This window comes from Melospiza georgiana, chromosome W (assembly GCF_028018845.1).
Source record: "Melospiza georgiana isolate bMelGeo1 chromosome W, bMelGeo1.pri, whole genome shotgun sequence".
NCBI lineage: Eukaryota > Metazoa > Chordata > Aves > Passeriformes > Passerellidae > Melospiza > Melospiza georgiana.
The window spans coordinates 1,509,264-1,530,521 of record NC_080464.1 but is presented as its reverse complement, the minus strand read 5'-3'; the positions used below and the strand labels follow the sequence as shown (position 1 = coordinate 1,530,521).

The following is a 21,258-nucleotide window of genomic DNA, read 5'->3' as shown; positions in this document are numbered from 1 at the left end:
TAATAAAAATATCCTCTTCCCTTTCAAATATTAAGGTCACTACTTTCTAATTACTCAGCATAACCTTGAAGCAACTAGTACAAATATCAACAATTCAAGCCTAATCACTTCAATAATCAAAACAAGTTTGTGGCAATTAAATTTGTAATATGATCAATGCAAAGAAAAAGTATGGAGGGAAAGGGGCAATCCTACTGATGTTCTCCCACAAGAATTAGAGCTAACATTTTAATGAAAACTTAATGAATGGCTAAATTGCACTCAATGGTCAAAATAAAAATCTATTGAGTTTAAATAGTTGCTTTTATGGGAGACATTTTTACTCATCCTTTTCTATTTGATCAAAAGTAGTGAAGTGCTATTTTTGAGCTAATGACTTGCTAAACAAATAAATGCAATCCACACTGAAGAAAAACTTTCAAATACATACTTCAAGGTTCTACTACTTCTATATAAACTAGATAGACCCTCAAAACTGTAACACATTGAACCGCAGTGCTCCAAACAATTTGTCTTCTAAAATACAGACTGTTTAGTGGTAAATCCTAAGGTGTGCAGACTGTAGCTTTATACATCAGCTGTCTTAGGAAAGTTAAGTTACACAGATGCATTAAAGTTGTGGACAAAACTAATTTGAATACAATAGCCTAAAATATATCTGTTTAAGCCAGTAAGTTTAAAGTACACAGATACCTCTGGCAGCATAATTACTTCTGTGTAAGGTAGCCACAGCCTATAATTTTGCAACAGCCTCCAAGTGTAGGTCTTCATAATTTATTCATGCTATGTCCCTTGTGCTAGCTTCCACCAAGATGAAATTGCTGGTTTTTTTTAAACTGAAGTGCTCTAGTTTAGTATCACATGAGAGAAGGTTCCATTTAAAAAACATACTTGTATGTTAGTGCAGTTTATGTTAAAGAAATCCATCCCTGCCTTTATAAGAAAAAAAAAATTAAAATAAAATGCTACATTGAGCAGGGATCAGGAACGGTACCTGTAAACACTGTTATTACACTGCATCCATTATGGCAAAAGTAACTTTGACTAAAAAGCCACTCTGATCAGTTCAGAATTTCTGTGCTGGTTTTGAAATGGTGGCCTCTCTCTACAGGCTTTAAAATACATTTGAAGCAGAGCCTAAAGCTGAACCACAGAGTTCTTAGTTCCAAACTCTGCCAAACATTTACACAATTATGGACTGAAAAAAGAAATTACTCTTGGTAAATCAAGATATAGTTCTATACATAAAAAGACATCACTGATGTCAAAGTTCAAACTTCCAGTGAAAGATTAAGCAAACCTGATAGTTCCCATCAAGTTTACTACTACTGCATAAAGTACCCATTCTTTAGTTTTCCACAGTCATTCTGAGTGAAGGGCAGTATGTTGGTGAAGAGTATGGGTATTTATAAAACCATTTGTCTCATTTGCAGATAGACTGCTGAAGTCAGCCACTGAAACAGCCATTTTGGCACTGGCAATATGGTGTGTGTGGTTCTCAAAGTCCACACCAAGGTTATTTACAGAGACATCATTCATGAAAGATTCTGGGACAGCAATTCCCATTTTCAGTCTCTTTGCAGGTCTTTCTGTCTCCTCACTGCACATGTTCCCTGGGTTTAACTCCGAGTGATAAAAGCCAGTCTCAAATAAATTAAAGCAATCATTTTCACCACTGCTAGGCAAGTTAAGCAATTCTTCTGTTCCAACAGGCACATGATTAACTACCGGTGCTCGGGGTAAGCTGTCCATAGGAGGGAAGGCATCATCCAGGCAGTTCACAGCCGAAGTGTGACAGACAGTAGCTACAGTGTTTGTCAGTGCTGGAAAAAAGATGAACATAAAATGTAAATGAAACAGTTGTTTATATAGTTACAACAAAATGTTTGTGGGTTTCCTTTGGTTTTTTTCCCTTGATTTACCTGTCAACTCATTGGCAGTGACAGAGTTCAGAATGCTTAGCTGTTGATCAGGAATACTTTCTGTTCGAGTATTAGATGTTAAGGCTGAAGAATGTACTGCTCCACCAAGAGCTTCTGCTTCATCTACCAAATGATCCATGTAGTCCCTTTAAGAATATGGCATTCATAATAGGTTATTTAACAGGAAAACAAGGCCTAAAAATGAAGATGGATTTATTCTCAGTTGTCATAGCCACTGCAGCTTTACACTGCAATGATGGGAAGAAAAACTTATCTTTTACATTTACAATTTGCAACAGAAAACATATTCCAGGGACATTTTACTTACGTAACTCCAGGATGATGGTTATACCTCTTCTTTCCAAATCTTGTCTGCTGAGCAAAGTAATCATAACGTTCTGACTTTTTCCACATGTAATAGAAAGCCACACACTCAGCAACTGTTCTGGTTCTTACCTAAAAGAAGGCAAGAAGAATTGACAAGATAAATGCAAAGCATTATGTTTTGTCATCTCCCCAGTCCCTATATTCCTGCAATATTGTCCCTTTTACTGTTCTAGTGTCTGTAACAAACAAATTCAATCAGATGACCTGAAAAAGAGATCTAGAGTTTTAAATTTCTTTATAGAGAGGGTGGTCAAAGACTGGAATGGGCTTCCTAGAGAGGTGGTCAATGCCTCAGCATGTCATTGTTTAAGAGGCATTTGGACAATTCCCTTAGAAACATGCTGGAACTTTTGGCAAGCCATGAAGCGGTCAAGCAGTTGGACTAGATGATCGTTGTAGGTCCCATCCAACTGAAACAGTATATTCTATTCTAAATAATTACTACATCTGTTCTATTGTATGCTTTATTGTTGTTTAGGTTTGGTTTTTTAAACTAGACTGAAACTGTATCTACATCTGAAGCATTAAAATTCATAACTTACATAGCAATTTTTTAAACTATGGGACAGACTCTGTTAAGAAGTAAAACACTAAGCAACTGAATGACCCAACAAAAGTGAAGCAGAAAAGACATTGGGTATTTGGAAAATTCTGGTCCATAGTGATAGACCAACTTATTTGCTTCGTAGCACTTTGGAAATAAATATTTTAAAATTATTTATTTGTATCGCTGGTGAATTACTGTTTACGGGTAAGGTCCATTTAAAAATTGAACCCCCCAGATATTTAGCATTGGACAGGTTAAGCTAAGTGTTGAACAGGATTAACTGACTGTTGTTGAACAGCAACCAGAACCCTATAAAGTTTACCTGAAATACAACAAAAGCACCAGTCTCCTAAAGAAAAGACTTGTGGTTTAACCCCCACCAGCAACTAAGCACTGCAGAGCTGCTTGCTCACTTCCCCCGTCCAGTGGGATGGGGGGGGAAGAATTAGAAGGGCAAAAGCGAGAAAACTCATGGGTTGAGATAAAGACAGTTTACTAATTTAAAAAAAAAAAAAAATTGCTAAAAAAGAGGAAAATAAAACCCAAGAAAAACAAGCAATGCATAAAAACCCAACTGCTCACCATCAACCAATTGATGCCCAGTCAGTTCTCAAGCCACAGCAGCCCCCACCCACCAATCTTCACCCCCCAGTTTGATTACTAGCAGGATGTCATTTGGTCTGGAACACCCCCCTGTTAGTTGGGGTCAGCTGTCCCAGCTGTGTCCCCTCCCAACTCCTTGTGCACACCTAGCCTCCTCACTGGCAGGATAGTCTGAGGAGAAATGGATAGACTCTACATAAGCTCTGCTGAGCAATAACTAAAACATTAGTGTCTTATCAACACTGCTTCCAGCACAAGTCCAAAGCATAGCCCATACTAGCTACTATAAAAAAAATTAACTCTATCCCAGTCACAACCAGTATGAAACCTCAAGGTGGTATCAAAACATACAGGACATGTACAGAAAATTTGGAAACACACATACTGGTAACTGCACCAAATGGTACATTTACTTAATAAAAAAAAAAAGCCCAATTCCTAATCTCCAGGCACAGAGGAGTTAATCAGAAGCAATTCAGATCAAGATTAGAACTCCTTTGTTGGTCAGAAACCAGAGTACTGATGGATGACTACACTTTCTGAGAACGCAAAGAGCTAAGCCCGTTTCCGTAGAATTACATCTTCTGAGTGACAAAAATAATTAAAGATGTATTTTCCCCTCTCACAGACATGGTATGAAAATAATACACCTCTAGGAGAGGCAGACATTTAATCTAAATTTTAACATAAATGCATATATGGAAGCAATATCAACATGAGTTGATTTCAAAGATAATATGACTCATGTTGCAACACCTACTTTTCTAATGGCATCAAAGGCAAAATCAGCATGGAATCACCAAGTCGGTTTTAATATGTTGGCTCTTATTTCACTCTTTTGCATAGCTTCTGAAAAAGCATTGCTTTTACAAACATTCAGCATCACATAATCTACCAATTCTTCCATTTAACTGTAAAATACTAACCTTGTTTTTCTGTATGAGATGAAAGTCTTTCCCATAAATCAGAAGTGCATGTTCAAAGCTTCTGCATTCTTCTTCTGTCCATGCTGTCATCTCTTCTAGACAATTGCAAAAGTAGCATGATAAACTTATTTTCACTCACTAATCTTTGTGTTGCTAATGCCTGAACATCCAAACACACTCTAAAAAAAATGCAACTGTTTAATTATTTTGACCCATGTTCTTTCCTCTAATGTAAAGATATCCTACCTGAAATCTAGTATTCCTGCTTATAAAGACTCATAAAAGAGTCTAATCTGATTACTGAAGTATTTCACCCTGGAGGGCAAAGGACATTCAAAAGACTTTATTTGTTATTTCTTAGGAAGTTTGTCATAAAAAAAAACCCCCAAGATTTGTTAACATCATTATTTTTCTGAATATTCCTTCTTGCATCAGATACAAACAGTGACGGTTGGAACAAAAGAGTGAAGGAACAACCTCTGACTTTTTAAAGGCAGAAGTGAATTTTAGCTTCACAAACAAAACAAAACACACTACAAAGGAATAAAAGCTTTAAAACAAAGTAGCTCAAACTATTTGAGTAGGTCAGTTTTGTCTCAAGTATTGTTGCTTCCCTATCTTGATTATGGCTTTGTGTCTATATATAATAAAGGAGGGATATTTCAGGCATCTTACATTCATAGTAGTGATCTGGTTAGTTGTCCTTTAAAGCCAATGAGGGTGGAGAACAAAAACCAACCAACAATCACATCTCAAAGCATTTCTGGAAGCAGACACTGGAAAAAGACCTTGCTCCTTTCAGCTGAAAGTGATAATCATTCCACTACAAGTCCATTAATTTTGTACTCCTTACTACAGAATTCTCAAGCTTCAAAGAGGAGATCCACATGTAAAGTCTCACTGGTATGAAATTATCTTGGGAGATGTAGATTTTCAATGCATATTGAGAATAGCAGTGAACTTCAGTGGGTATAGATAATTGCACAATGATTATTCTAAGAGACAGGCATCAACAGTATTATCATCTTGTACCATTTTTAATGAGGATATAAACCCCATCTGACTTGGGGCCTGGGAGAAGATGAGCACTAGTCCTTAAGACAGAATTTGGGTCTCCGACACAAAATCTCTCATAAAACAGCTTTCTGAAACACTGCTCTGATAGTCCTTATTGTTCCCTTCACTTTGATCTTCGATACTTAAGCTTTCAGAGTACCTAACTCAGAATTATTTAATTTCCCCTTGGATTCAGGTCTGAGTAAGGAATGTCTGCCAGAATACAAACTTATACCAGGGCTCATAGGCCATTTCTGCTTTATGAAACATGTGTCAAACTACAGGACAAATAACTCTTTGCTAAATTATACACTGATTTTTATTTAAGGGAATAAAAAAGTTAGGGACAAACAAAATTGTTTTCCACTGTAAACTCAAGCAAAACTCTCCACACTCTACCATAAATCTAGATGATTATACAGTAGAACAAAGTATAGGGTTGACATAGCACAATGTTAGCACAGTGATGAAGAGTGGGGCTCACTCATATTATCAGCTATGTTCTGATTCTCGTATAAATGTCATTAGTTTATAATTGATCATTATCTCAAAAAGGTACTGTAATGTGGGGGAGAACTGCCTTATGGGAGCAAAATTGCAACTCCCCCCTTCTCCTTCGTCTGTATCATTCTTAAAATAAAAAAAAAAAGGAAAAAAGAAGGAAAGATGTAAAATTTGATCCTGCAACCTTTATACAAATTGCAAACTTCTCTAGCAGACATCTCCATCTGATCAACAGTCAGATTATACCTAATCTGAGTTATATACCTAGTGGGAATTATTGAAAAACATCTGAAAGACAACGCAGTGATTGATCACAGACATCGTGGCCAGCACTGCTTCATGAGAGGAAAGACCTGCTTATCAAATCTGATTTCCTTTTATGACAAGGTTACCCACCTAGTTGATCAAAGGAAGCCACTTGATATAATCTTTTTTTATTCCATCAAGCTTCTGATACTCTCTCCCAAGATCTTTCTGAACAAAATGTCCAGCCCACAGCTGGATAAACATGTAATGCGATGGGTGAGCAACTGGCTCATGGTTGGGCGCAAAGGGTTATAGTGAATGGGGTGTCATTAGACTGGCCACCTGCCACTAATGGGGTTCCACAGGGCTCCATCTTAGGCCCTATGCTCTTCAACACCTTCATTAATGACTTGGACACAGGACTGGAAGGGATTCTAAGTAAGTTTGCAGATGATACAAAACTGTAAGGAGCTGTTGACTCCTTTGAGGGCAGAAAGGCCCTGCAGAGAGACCTTGACCAATTAGAGAACTGGGCAATCACCAACCGTATCAAATTCAACAAGGGCAAGTCCTGGAATGTGCATCTGGGATGGTGCAACCCTGGATGTACGGACAGACTGGGGAATGAAATGCTGGAAAGCAGTGCTGCGGAAAGGGACCTGCAGGTTCTGGTCAATGGCAAGTTGAATATGAGTCAGCAGTGCCCTGGCAGCCAGGAGGACCAACTGTGTCCTGGAGTGCATCAGGCACAGCATTGCCAGCCAGTCAAAGTGAGGTGATTGTCCCAATCTGCTCTGCACTGGGGTGGCCTCACCTCGAGTCCTGGGGACAGTTATGGGCACCACAATATAAGAAAGATATAAAGCTATTAGAGAGTTTCCAAAGGAGATCAACAAAGATGGTGAAGGGCCTTGAGGGAAGCCGTATGAGGAACAGCTGAGGTCACTTGGCTTGTTCAGCCTGGAGAAGAGGAGACTGAGGTCAGACCTCATTGCAGTCTACAACTTCTTTGTGAGGGGAAGAGGAGGGGGAGGTAGTGATCTCTTTTCTGGTGACCAGTGACAGAACCCAAGGGAATGGTCTGAAGTTGTATCAGGGGAGGTCTGGGCTGGATATTAGGAAAAGGTTCTTCACCCAGAGGGTGGTCGGGCCCTGGAACAGGCTCCCGAGGGAATGCTCATGGCCCCAAGGCTGCCAGAACTCAAGGAGCATTTGGTTGGATTTTTGGGGTGTCCTGTGTAGGGCCAGGAGTTGGACTTTGATGATCCGTGTGGGTCTCTTCCAATTCAGCATATTCTATGATTCTATAAGTAATCTGTGCTAAAGACATCATGGAAAGGGATGTGCTTATTAATCTGAATCTTACTCATGTGTTTTCTACTCCCTCAAATGACATATTTCTTAAAAAGCAGATACTCTCTCTTACCCTGAGATGCCTTTCCATTTGAGCAGTATCTCTCAGTTGCCTCTTTAACATTATGGCTACTTTTGAGTAGTTCATATAGTGCCTATAAAATAGAAGTAGTCTTTAGAAAGAGTTAAAGTTTCCAAATATCCTATATAAATTTCTGAAACAAGCCTTTCAGTGAACATATCTAATGTAAAAAGAGGTTATATCTTTATACAGGATGAAAATGTTCAAATAATCAAAAGCAACACCATCCAAATATTAAGGCAAGGTTTAATTAAGGAAATGTAAACTATTATATGCAATAATTAGAAAAAAGCAGGATTTGTCAACATCATGCCAATTTGAAACATAATAGATCACACTGTCAACATTCAAATACTCAATTTTAAGCACATGTTTAAAACTACAAATAACATCCTGACCCCAGTAGCATCCAATTAAAAAAAATATTGCTGCCTTTCTAATACAAGGCAGAGAAAGAGAACACATTATTTACAAAGCAATGTGCCACAAATGGAACAGGATATAAAATATACTTGTTCATTGTCACGTGTATGTAGTCCTTCAGGAATTCTGCCAATCATATTTTCATTTCCTGCTCTTAAGGAGGTTTCAAAAAGGTATTCTTTAACTTTATTTTCTGAGATCACATCAGGTTTCCAAAGTAAATGGTCTTCATTTTCATAGGCTGTTAAAACAGAATTAATTTATGGCAAGTGTGACACTTTTAAGGCTAGAACATAAAAGGCTATTTCACAAAGAACAGGAATACAGAAGTAATAAAATCAAGCACTGTCATGCCACTTTCAAATTGCAGCTCATTTTTTCCCCAAAAAGCCTTAGTTTAGAGAGAGACTGCAGTGTGGTATGGTGAAGAGATTCAGATTCCATGAGGATGAGATAAGGGACTGGCTCTTGAGAAAGAATCTCTACAGAGGACCACGTTGTTGACAGGTAGATGATTCAAGTCAAAATATGCATATATATTAATCTTAATATAAAAAAAAAACTAGCAAAACCACTCTGTTTTATTCAGATGTTTACAACAAATAAGCTATAGTTTACAATAAAAGGTGTACTTTAAAATTTCAAATACTGCATATAAAATAAAAAAAGAGGTGGCAGCTAACTGGTCATTTTCAACTAAAATTTGCTAAAACTTACTTAGCAGAATGGAAATCTAGGTCTAAATGTGGTAATTTCTTTTAGCATTCACTAACAACTGAATGTTGTTATCAACTATTTTACAAGCAATCAGGATGTATAGTCCTCCTTCATAGTATACTGAAATCATATGTGCACCTGTTAAGTAGCTTATTTGAAATATATTGGAAATATTCAAGAGTTGGCCCGAACCCTTGTCTATGCACACACACATTTAAACTCTAGATTAAACTAAATCCTTTACTCTGATCAATAGATGTGTTTACACATAATGCTTTATGTACTCTCTTGGCAATATAAATTAGAGTTATTAAATTCTAACACACCCAAGTATAATGGCAGTTCCACTAGAAGAGATGAAGAAGATTCTCAAATGTCTCATATAACTGCAGGAAAGAATATTAAGCTAAGATGAAGAATAAAATTGCATCTCCTCCTGAAGTTCTGTTATGACTTAAGAACACTGAAAGTTTTCAAACAGACATATTACAAGTGTAAGGTTTATAGAAGAGCAGAATTGCTTTCTAGCACAATTTCAGTACCTGGGACTTCACAGCAGAAATATAAGCCCCTGTTTGCCATCACAAGCTCTTCAGGAAGTACAAAAGAGGCTTCTACAGAATCTTCCACCCTCTCCAAGCATTGCTGAGCTCAGCTTCAATCTCTATTATCAACCAAGACAACCCAACACTTCTCTGGAATCCATACCTGATATTCTCAAGAGGAACTCCTCAGGCTCTCCCATCTGGGAGACCTCTTTGCTCCTGGCTATGCCACTGAACAATACTCTCTCTGGTTCTCTCTTGCACCAGCTTGTTCCAGAGAAAGTTGTCAGATTAATGCATTCCTGATCATCCTCTGGTATTGGCCCTTCTCTAGTTCTTGACCAAGGAGAAGTCAAGATGTGTAAATAGTAAAAGGATTACTCAGATAAAACTGGTTTTCACTCTTCTGTTTCTTACAACCAGTAAGCATCATGCCCAAATCATAGAAAATAGAAAACTTCCATAGATTTCTTAAGCAACACAAGAGATGTTAATTTGCTAATGCTTCCAGCCAGTGAAGGTTTCTAAAGGTACCATATAAAACTCTACTAAATAAAGTTATTTCTTCTACTTTGGCACAATTTCAGTTTTTAACCTAAATTTACACAGCAATAACATCATACTTAAAACATATTTTTTTTTTAAAGACAAGGTATATTGAGATCTACATCTTCTACTCATGCTATGGAAAATTCAAATAGTTCATTGTTTTGTTTTTCATAACCATTTTGTAACCCACAGTGCTGTACTTGCTAAAAAAGAAGCAAAGAAAAATATTGAAGATCTTCAATGGAAACTTACATGTTCATAGCCCAGTTATGATATCCTGATGAAAATATTTACTTCTTGACCCAGTTTGTTGCCTCCTAATATTGCTAGATACTTCAGAATTAACACTGTAACCCACCCTCCTATGTCTTCTCAAAAATATTCTCTCAAAGTTGTAGAGTCACACTTTTAAGATATAATTATGTGGTTGTATTACTTCAGTTGACTAGGGGTTTTCTGGTTGGTTGGTTTGGTTTTTTTAACTAAGTCATTGAATTTATCTTATAAATTTCAATAACATTTTCCCATCAGCTGCTATGTATAAATATAAGTACTAAAACAGAATAACTTACCCTTTTCATTATTACTGTATCTGCCGAGGTAAGGTGGAATTTCAGCCTGATACTGTAAACCAACCTTTATTTCCTGAAGATGCAACAAAAATCATAAGGGTATTAATATTCTGTGCATGGAAGCATTACAAAGTCCATTAACATGGGATTTTGCAGATAATGTCAGAATTAAGGTACTATGTTAGATATGTACTATAAATTTTAATGCATTTTTTAAAGTTTTCTTAACTATTTCTTTTTCTTAAGATATAGTTATTACCTTTCTCAAATCTTCAGATGAATTACCATTGTCTGCCTCTATGTCTTCACCATCTGATTCCTTATCTCCATCACACGTAGTGTTTGCTTCAGACACAGATAAATTGGCTTTAGCTAGGAAGAATTTTCAGTTCAAACACAGATATTCTTTACTTTTTAAAGGAGCCCTGCTTTTATTCTGGAAGACACTCATCACCAGTCTGTTGCTCTACATTTCTATCAAACTAGAATGAAGTCAGAAAGCATTGGTGCTTGCATATTGCAGAACTGAAACCTTTACCATTATTGCAACCAAGACAATATTTCTAACAGTCAAAAGGAAATTAGATCATTTTTCTTCATTGATTTTCTTCAATAAATGCTTACACCTTATAGAAAAGGTATGAGAAAAACAGTAAACTTCCAGGGCTATGACTTAACCATGGGTTAATCACAAAGAAAGTTGAAGGTAAGTCTATTACCTACTGAAGCCTTTCATCTGAAGTTTTAATTGACATTCAAAACATTCCATTTAAACAAGGCTACCTCAGCAAGGACTAAAGATATAGTACATATACTGGAAGCAGATTAAGCAAAAGAGAACAAAAGACTGCTTACTCCTCTGAAATATTTTTTTCCTTAGGAGGAAATACAGCAGAGCACTCCAAGTAATTCAAATACAGTACTCCACAGAATAACTCATATTTTAGAATTTGGAACTCTGTGGTTCTGGGTTCTGAAGTAATTATATATTTTTTTTATTTTATCCCCAGCAGAATGGAATCTATAGTTCTGATAAGAGCTATTACATATTCTCAACTTTCAGTAATAACATATTCATAAATAGGGTTTTAATTTTAGCTTCATCACAACTAAATAGAATCATCAACATCAAAGACAATATCCAAGATGATAGACTGAGGCTCCTCTTCTGTAGTCGTTACTAGAATCACCAGTCTCTCTCTTTTTGCTGTTAGAAAGAGGCAAGAAGCTAACATGAATGCATGAAACAGCAATATGCCTGGATAATAATATGCAATTACTTTTTCCAATGAATCCAAATTTAAGAAAATGGCCTGTGTTAAACATGTTTATCTTAAAATTGAATGTTATTTTAAGATAAATGGACAGGGATGAGAAAAAAAAAAAGAGGGAACTGTCAACAGCACAGAAAACTGACATTCCCCTCGCTGACATGGTGGATATTTGATGCTAAAATGCCCAATCAAAAGTTCTAATAGAGAAACAGCAACATTCTGATAGAAAAACCACAATAGCTGAAAGCAAAGATGACTGTTTCTTAATCCTGAGTAAAATGAAGAGGCTAATAATTCTTTCCATAAAGTTGCCACACTTTCAGTGTCATAATCATTAACAGTTCACAAGCAATGCTTAAGTGCCAGCAAGATTGGGGTTTGCTTAAAAAATTATAATGCTCTTTTTTAAAGTTTTTTATATCTCTCTCAAAAACGCCTTACATTACACAATCAGCAGCATGCAAAGGGCTACAATTGCTGATGATTGAGACAGCACGTGCCCTTTATCATCCCCTTTCTCTAGAGGGATGAAGTTCCCTGGGAAAATGTCAAAATACTTGCCAAATTAAAATTGTGATAAAAATCCTCCACACTGTCTATTGCAGTTCATTTGTTCACTGGTGTACTCGAGTTGGAGCAATGAGGAATATCTTGTCAAGGTTGGATAATTGAACCAATGGTTCTTGGATCTTTCCCATGATAGTTCCATGGGTAGGGAAATTTTGGTGGTCATGGGTTCATAGGCCCCATCCCATATAAAAACACGGGCTCATGAACTCCTATGGAAAATCATTGAATATGTGAAGGGAAATAATCACAAAGAAACCAAATTCCAGTTCACATCCATAGGCTGAATAGAGGAGTCACTGGCTTAAAAGTAGCAGCAAAAATTTTAGTAGAGAAACACTAATTTAAAAGAACAGGTTACATATTATTGCCATTCACCAATGCACAGAAAATTACCAAGAGTGTTCCTTGACACACATTAACTATTACTTATGAAAAGCTACTGAAGTTTTAGAAAAATTGTGCTTGTGCTTTGAGCACCATATTAAATATAGGTCTTTTAGGTAATCAATAATACCAACCAAAGACAATATTCATGTACAACATCCTGCAAAGCACTGTTTCTCAATCTCACTCTGCAATTCTGATATTTTAAACTAGAAAGCTATAGAGTTTATAATATATGGTAAGACTTTATGAGTTCTATTATAAAATTAGGTTTCCTACATCTTAATGGCCGAGGAAAGAAGTCAGTAGCCTCATGTGAAGTAACTGATGGCGTCAAGTCATCAGCAGAGGACTGCGTTTCTTCATCATCACCTGACAAGAGGTCTTTAGCTATTTCCTCCTGTATCATTAAAATAAAAAAAAACAAAACTTCAGACAGACTATTAAATATAAACTGGTGAGCATTTAGATTCAGCAAATTGTAAGTCTCATTCATTAAAATGAATTATTTTACCATAAGCAATTTTAGTAGATTGTTAACTATTAAAAAGCTAATCCACTCCTAATTCTCAAAACAAATATAACCATTCATTTCAGAGTTGAACACGGAGGTTTATTTCCCCCTAGTCTTCTATTAAAATAAATGCACAAGTAGTAACCCCTGCATGCATCAAATCTCAGATGCTCATCCAACTGCTTTAAAATAAAAAAGTGAGTGGAAACATTTTAAATTCTGTCATTCTTTACATCAGATACCCTTAAATTCGGGGGGGGGGGGGGTGTCTAATGGGTGAACAAACAAAAACCAAAAGCCAGGCACTTTCATAGATTTTTTCTGAGAAGAATTACAGATAACTGACAAAAGATAATAAAGTGGGGGGGCGGGGGGCAAGAACATGCCTCCTCCACTACCAGACATGCTTGAGCCCCTCTATAGTGATTAGGGAGGCAAAGAACTGTATTAGACAAGAAGCCAAGTACATTTCTGTAGCCTCAACACAATGGTGACTCCTAATGAGAATCAGATGTGCAAAGCCATCATTATACTATACTTTCTGTGGAGTTCATAATTTCATCATACATATGGAAATTAAAAAAAAAGACATGTACTTACTACCTACAGATTTTATAATACAAACTACTAGTTGCATGCCTTATAGCCAACAATCAGATTCATCTCAGAATTCAAAGTTAGCTTGTGAATCATAAAAACTGTAGTTTTGTGTTTCTATATTCAACAATGCGATACATATAGTAATTGCACAGAAAACAATCTCTCTCACCCCCCAAATATGAGATTTTTTATAAATTATATGCATTTGAAACATTCCAAAGCACCCAGTAGTGCACTTTTCAAGTAATCCACAAATGTTTGATACATGACATGTATGTTTGAAGCCACAATTATTATTTCTGGACATTGCATACATTAAAATAAAATACAGAAATTGTCAGAAAAAAATCCCACTTCTATAAAATAAAAAAAAAAATCTATTTAAAGTTATTTGAATGTGTTTTAGAAGAACCACTACCTTATTCATTTCTCAATTGTAATAATATAATGCCACTAAAGTTGCTATGCATTTGTGTGATAATTATAATTAAATCCAGATCCTAAATATCTTTGAAAAAGAATTAAAAGTACAATCACAAAATCATTTAGGTTGGAAAAGACCTTTAAGGTCATTGAGTCCAACCATAAACCTAACACTGTCAAGTCCACCACTAGTACAGTAACTCTTAATTACATGTTGAAATTGACAAAGATATGTATTTCATAACATCAAGAGACAGTGAAATATAAGTTAAGGTCACACGGATTTCTACTTTTAAACTGTAATACAGGGGAAAACAGTTCTTACTTACTTTATCTAGAGTCATATCTGGAAGCTCATCTGCAAGTTCACTTGGAGAGCTATCCACACTGGAACCAGCCATAACTGGAATTGTGGGTTCATAGCCATAAAATGCCAGCAAATCTTCCAACGGCATGTTTCCTTCCTAATACAAGATTTACAAACATTTCAACATATTGCCAAATACTTGTAAACAGTTCAGGCCTAAAAGGATAAGACATATTTTGAAAAACAAAAGTAAAAAACAAACAAGAAAAATTTAATTGAAAGCAGGAATCTTGATTAAAAATCTAAAATATTTTCAGGCATGAGACTGAAATAATTCATAACTGTGTCTCTTGGCATATAATGAACTCACATTAAACTATTGAAGAAAACCATTTAGTGGATGAAACTAAAGAGCAATTATTAAAAATTTGCTCCTTATCTGATTCACACTGTAGAACATGATTTGCCTATATTTCTTCAAGACAGAAGATAGACTAGGAACATTAACAATGTCCTTACAAGAAATGCAGAAAAACCTGAAAACTTTAGTCCTACATAGTTACAGCTGCAAAGTGTCCAAAACACCACAGAAATAAACCAATGTAGCAATCTTTTATCCCTCCTTTCCATCTTCTGCACAATACATTTTATAATTACTGTAGAGAAGGTGGTGTAGTTTAACCCCAAGCAGTAACTAAGTACCACACAGCTACTCACTCACTCCTCCCCAGTGTGGAGATGAGAAATGAAATGGTAAAAGTGAGAAAGAAACTCATGAGTTGAGATAGACAGTCTAATCTTTAAAAATAAACTTTTTTTTTTTAATGCAAGGAAAATAGAAGAAAAAAGAACCACAACAAGACAAAGAAAGAGGTATATAAAACCCAAAAAAGATAAATAATCCAAATGAAAACAATTGCTTACCACCAACCGATGCCCAGCTAATCCCCGAGCAGTAGCTTCCCACCACCATTCAGCCACTTGGTTTGTTTGATCACGGCATACATTTAACATTCATGGATAACCTCTGCAGTGGCATTAAGTCAAGTCGACCTCTCAATCATGAGCCCATTTGTATGCTACATCCCTTCCTATATATCCTGATGTGCCATGGGCCCATCAAGCTATAAATAGGTCACCCTTCTGTTCCCAGTCCAGATCCACCTGAGTCACTTCAATCCCAGCAGCCTGATCCACCTGCTTATTGTTTCAATGTTCTTCAGTGGCCTGACTCTTGAGTACATGAGCATCTACGTGACATACCTTCACAACCAGGTTCTCTGCCCAAGCAGCAATATCTTGCCACAATGCAGCAGCCCAGATGGGTTTACCTCTGCACTGCCAGTTATCCTGCTTCCATCGTTGCAACCACCCCCACAGGACATTTACCACCATCCCTGAGTCAGTGCAGAGATAAAAGTATTGGCCATTTTTCTTGTTCAGCAATATTTGTAGCCAGCTGGATGGCTTTCACCTCTGCAAACTGACTCGATTCACCTTCTCCTTCGGCAGTTTCCACAACTTGTCATGTAGGACTCCACATGGCAGCTTTCCAACTATGATGTTTTCCTACAACATGACAGGATCCATCTGTAAACAGGGCATATTGCTTTTTATTTTCTGGTAGTTTATTATATAGTGGAGACTCTTGAGCCCGAGTCACCTCCTTTGGCAACACTGAAGTTCTGACCAGTTCACAATCACTTTTAGAATTCCTGGGCAGTTGGGGTTTCTCATTCAAACCCACTGCATGATCAGTGCAACCCACTTACTCCACGTAGCATCAGTTGCATGATGTGTAAAGGGGACCCTGCCTTTGAACATCCAGCCCAACACAGGAAATTGAGGTGCCAAAAGGAACTGTGCATCAGTACCAACTACTTCTGAAGCTGCTTGAACTCCTTCATATACTGCTAATATTTCTTTTTGAGGCTGCCTCTTCTGATTTGCTCTCCTGCTCCCTGTTAGGAGAAGCTTCTTCATCTCTTACTAAACAAGTTGACTTCTGCTTCCATTGTTTCTGCCTCTTTGGAATAGCCAGGGCATCTTTTTCTTTCCCCCCATATATTCTATCACTTCATCAGGATTCCGCACTTCTTCAGGAGTGAAGTTTCAGACCATTGGAGGTGTAAACCTTTCTAGACACCTGTTCATATTCTCCCATATACATGCCTTGCCACTCATAACCACACTGCTAAAGGTCCTGGGTCATATTCCTAAATAGCTTGTTAACCTCATGAAAAGCTGAAGTAATATTCCTAAGAAATACAAATAGAAGCATTTAGACTACTCAAGGATGTTCAAGATACTAAAGAGTTATTGTAACAAGGGAGAAAACATGACAAAAGGTGGTGGTGAAGGTGCCATTCTGTATTACCTACACAAAAAAAAATCTCTCAGAGGAAGAAGTATAATTGTTGTCTCCATGAGATGGTACCTGAAGTACATTAATCTTTAGTACAGAGCCCAAATACCAGATTAAGCTCAAGGCCAGTATTTTAATAATAAATCTTGCAGGCAAAACATCACTAAGCACTACAGAGCAGTAGCAAACTGCAAAATCCAACACCAATCTTGAACACGTACAGCAAAAAAAGAGAGGATGGCATAGACCAGACAAGCTAATGTCAAGAACAGAAAAATCAATATAATGACCAGCAAATGTTAACAGATGTCAATTCTTCCTAATGTTATGGTCAAATCTGTTAACTCAAACCATTTGTGCCCTGTTATGTCTTAACCCTGGATGGCAACCAAACACTACAGAGCCGCTCCCTCCCTCCCCCATGGGATGGGGGGAAGAGAATTGGATAAGTGAAAAAGAAACTTGTGTGTTAAAATAAAGACAGTTTAATGTTTAATAAGACATAATATTTTTTTTAATTGTAAGGAAAAGAAAAAATAAAAAGAGGGGGGAAGTAAAACCCAAGAAACACAAGTTATCCAAATGAAAACAATTGCTCACCATGAACTGACCAATGCCCAGCCAGTCCCTGAGCAGCAGGGCAGTGTGAGAAACAGAAAAGGCCTTGGCTCTGTGTAAGCTTTGTTCCGCAATAACTACATCAGTGTGTTATCAACACTGTTTAAGCACAAATCCAAAGCATAGCCCCATACTAATTACTAGCAAGAAAATTAACTCTCCCAGACAAGACCAGTACAGAAAGTAATAGGAGAAAACCAGCTATTGATACAGAAGCAAAAATCAAGAGAAAGGCTTAGTTTATAACTTCTTTTTTCCAACAGCTTTTGATCAAACTATTTGACTAAATATCATCATACTTGCATCCTAACACATTTAATAAAACAAACTGTGGAAATTTTCTTTAGTTACCTGATTCAAGTTAACAAATAATTAGGAATATTTTCCAATAATTTATACCTTCAAAAGTTATATTACCTTAAAAATTTTCTTGTTGAACTTATACATGATTAAGCTACTTGTTTTCTTTAATCAACTAAGGTCTTAGTCCTGCAAAGATTTTTCACAATGGGTAAATGCAAATTCATGTACAAGTCTTTCCAGGATTGGGACATAAAGTACTAAAGTATTTAAGATGAGTGGCTCTCAGTTCTTTTTCCTTATTTTATAGAAGCAATAAGATAATTTTGTGGAGTACCAACTCCATTTCAACCACCGGACTTGCAAGCTGCTTTGCTATTATAATTGCAAGTTCATAATTAGCAAAAATATAACTGTAAAAGGTAGCAAGGCAAAACCAAAACAAACAAAACCCCCAGAAGTTAAGAAAATTTGTTTTTAAATGGACTACAAAAGCACAGCCTCCTATTTAATGCTAAAAATTACACTGGAAGTCTGTTGATCAAAATCTGCAGTTATGCTGAGTGGTCTAAGTGGGTCACTGAATGGTAATGCAAGCAGCATCAGTTTCTGGCTATTTAGCATTCAGCAGGCATTTAAAATGGGTGATGCACTGACACAGATGAACAAAAGGTAGAAACAGAAAAAACATGTAATTAAAGAATGTAAAAAGGAATAGGAAAAGCCAAGGAGCACACTGGTTATTTTGTACACCCAGCAAATACCAAACTGATGAAACTGAGATACAGAACTACAATTTATGTAGCAAATGAATGTGAAAAATGTGTAAAACGGGACTGCGCTTCCAGATTGGAAAACCAAAATCTGACCAACAGAATGAAACACAGCTAGCTGTCACTTAATGTACAATTGAAATTTATTTCCAACTTATAAAACTTAGAAGTGACAAGTGATATTAGATAATAAGACTTTAAAAACTGCTTCAGTAATTTCTTTTCCGAAGTGAAAAAGTTATTAAATGAAAAAGACCAATCTGAACTTAACACTAATAACTTTGAGAAGCTAATGTCAGCCTTTTTGTGAAGAAGCACTGCTACGTCCTAACCAAACCTGATATTTTTTTTCTTTAAAAGTAAAAAACAACTCCAAAGGTACTTTGCAGAAAATTGTATTATGCTATACATACTAAAGAACAGGTGGAGTGTTGTCTTCACTAAAAAGCTACAACATATATGGACATTTAGGAGAGAGCAAGTCACTCTTACCTTTTCTAAATCTTCAATTTCAGAGCTGAAATTTTTGTTTTCTTCCATCATTTCCTCCTCTTCATCAAGAGTTTGTTCATCATCATAATCATGTACCAGCATTTCAGCAGAAGGGTCAAAGTCATGATCCTCAGAGGATAAAGAGCCAACTATCAAAATACCCTAATTTGAGTAATTTTTTTTCTATACCAACATATGAAATTACAACACAGAAAAAAATAAGGTTGCATGAGTCTTTACATACATAGTTAGAACTCTCAATGGAATAAATGGAAAAAATTGTTAACTACCTGACAAATTCAACTATTTTAGCTGGCCTTCCCTTTTTGTATTGTAATAGGTGCAGTTTTCTCTCTTGCAGTATAGAGTACTTGGGAAAAGTATCTAAACTACTGAAACAGAGTTTCAGAAAGTACAATAACAAATTAATATTTTACTGAATAAAAGTTTGTTTTAAAGATCCTGGAAATCATCATTAAAGTATAATATGCACATGTCACAAGATTTCAGATGCTGCAAGACACTGATTTATAGACTCAGATTCCATTTATATTATTTTTATGGTAACTAGCGTAGCTTTTTACTGATTAACAGCTAACTTAGGTTGCAAACCAGTTTCCTAACAACAGCAAAATAAGCAGCAAGACTCACTTCAGATTAGTCTCACAGATGAGATCTTTTATTAAAACTAATTTAATTCTTAGTAATTGATCTAAAAGAGAACAAACATAGCAGTTTCAAGAAATATAGAGGGAAATATACCAGAAATAACAAAACATTTCTAATAGATCACAGTAACAAGTCATTATGACAGCTCTGTGGTCCAACAGACACTTTTTCATTACCCAAGAGGATACTCATAAGTCATAAAAAAGTACTGTTGCTATTTTGAATGCATTTGTTAGAAAGCACTATATTCAACAAGTTTTTAAGATGCAAATATTCTGTACAGCAATGTCAGTGTTCTACAATGAAAATTACTGAAATGCAGGGTTGTTTTGTTTTTCAGTGTTCACTTTCTTAAGACTGTCATGATGGAGGAAAAAACAGACTAGGATATTTCTCTTTCACCCCTGGTTTCCCCTTCTAGTTCTTACATACTAGAGCTCAGCCAGTGCCAAGAGCAGGTACACAGAAGCAAATGCATTTCCCAAATATTGTTCAGGAGTAGCCCTGCTGATGTTAAATAGGCTTCCTTGTGTAAATATTCCAAAGAACCTTAACAGTAGTTAAAACCTTAACAATGACATATCATTATAATTTAAAATGTTTTCTGATATTATAAAGAAATCAAAAATTTATACAACCCTGCAATTAGCAGCAGCAGAAGTGATCTCTCTCCAGGCTACATGGCTTTACTGAGATGCTGTCTTAAAAATACTACAAAATTTTATTTTCATCTTGGGTTCTGAGCAGCCAATTACTAACTGTGACCAGAGGCAAGGGAAGAACTCCCCAGAGCACACCTTCTCTTAAAAATCAGGCAGGCAGTTAGTTACATGAAGTATTAGGACAGCTACGAGGCAACAGAAGGTAAGTAAGGGAAGGAGGAGGAAGGAGAGAACAGCATATAGGCAGCAGGCTAGATACTGGGGCAGAAGGTGGGTAAAGACGAACCTGGGCTCGAACTCCCAAAGGAAGCCTGCAGGGAGAGAAAAGAGTGAGGTGAGACACGGGCTCCATCCAACCCAGCAGCAGGTAGGGAGTCTCCATTTCATGCCCCCTCCCATCCCTTCCCCCCCGGACCTGTTCCCTTCCCCCGCCAGCCCCCGCCCTACTCGCTCCTCCATCGTGTTCACCCTCTCCTATCCCTCCTTCTCTCGCTCGTTCCCTGCCTGTCTCTCTCTTTTTTTCCTCCTCCCCTGGCAAAAGTCCCCCAAGGAGCCTCGCCTGACCCGACACTCCCACTCCTTCCGACCCCGGCGGAACATGACAGTGGCAGGCAGAGAGAGCCGGACTAGCAGCCTCCTCCCCGCTGCCAGGCCAGGGCTCGCTTCTCCTTCCTCCCGCCAAGGGTTTCTCCACTGTCCGCGCTGCGGCGGCAGCGCCACTGGCCCGTTCTGCGCCCTCCGTGGCTCGGTGCGGCGACCGCGCGCCTGGCCACGGCTTGTCGGCCGCCCGCGGGCGGCGAACTCGGGACCCGCGCTGCGCGGCACCCGCCGTGCGGCCTAGTCGCGCAGGCTCCCAGTGCCCAGGCGTTGCAGGT

General features: G+C 37.2%; 1 protein-coding gene across 2 annotated transcripts; it reads right to left on the bottom strand.

Moving 5' to 3' along the window:
- Positions 1–1,362: 1,362 nt before the first annotated feature.
- LOC131095429 (mesoderm induction early response protein 3-like) lies at positions 1,363–20,691 on the bottom strand. Of its 2 annotated transcripts, none has more exons than XM_058043130.1 (12): positions 20,670–20,691; positions 19,053–19,201; positions 14,527–14,661; positions 12,940–13,060; positions 10,692–10,777; positions 10,433–10,505; positions 8,139–8,290; positions 7,618–7,699; positions 4,386–4,480; positions 2,251–2,378; positions 1,923–2,068; positions 1,363–1,823 (listed from the first exon to the last, which is right to left on the bottom strand). In XM_058043130.1, the coding sequence occupies exons 2-12, from the start codon at positions 19,152–19,154 to the stop codon at positions 1,363–1,365; spliced, it is 1,581 nt and encodes a 526-aa protein (XP_057899113.1). In that variant the 5' UTR covers positions 19,155–19,201; positions 20,670–20,691. The 2 variants fall into 2 exon arrangements, with proteins under 2 accessions (XP_057899113.1, XP_057899114.1); XM_058043131.1 differs by having other exon boundaries at positions 4,386–4,477.
- Between the last annotated feature and the right edge of the window lie 567 nt (positions 20,692–21,258).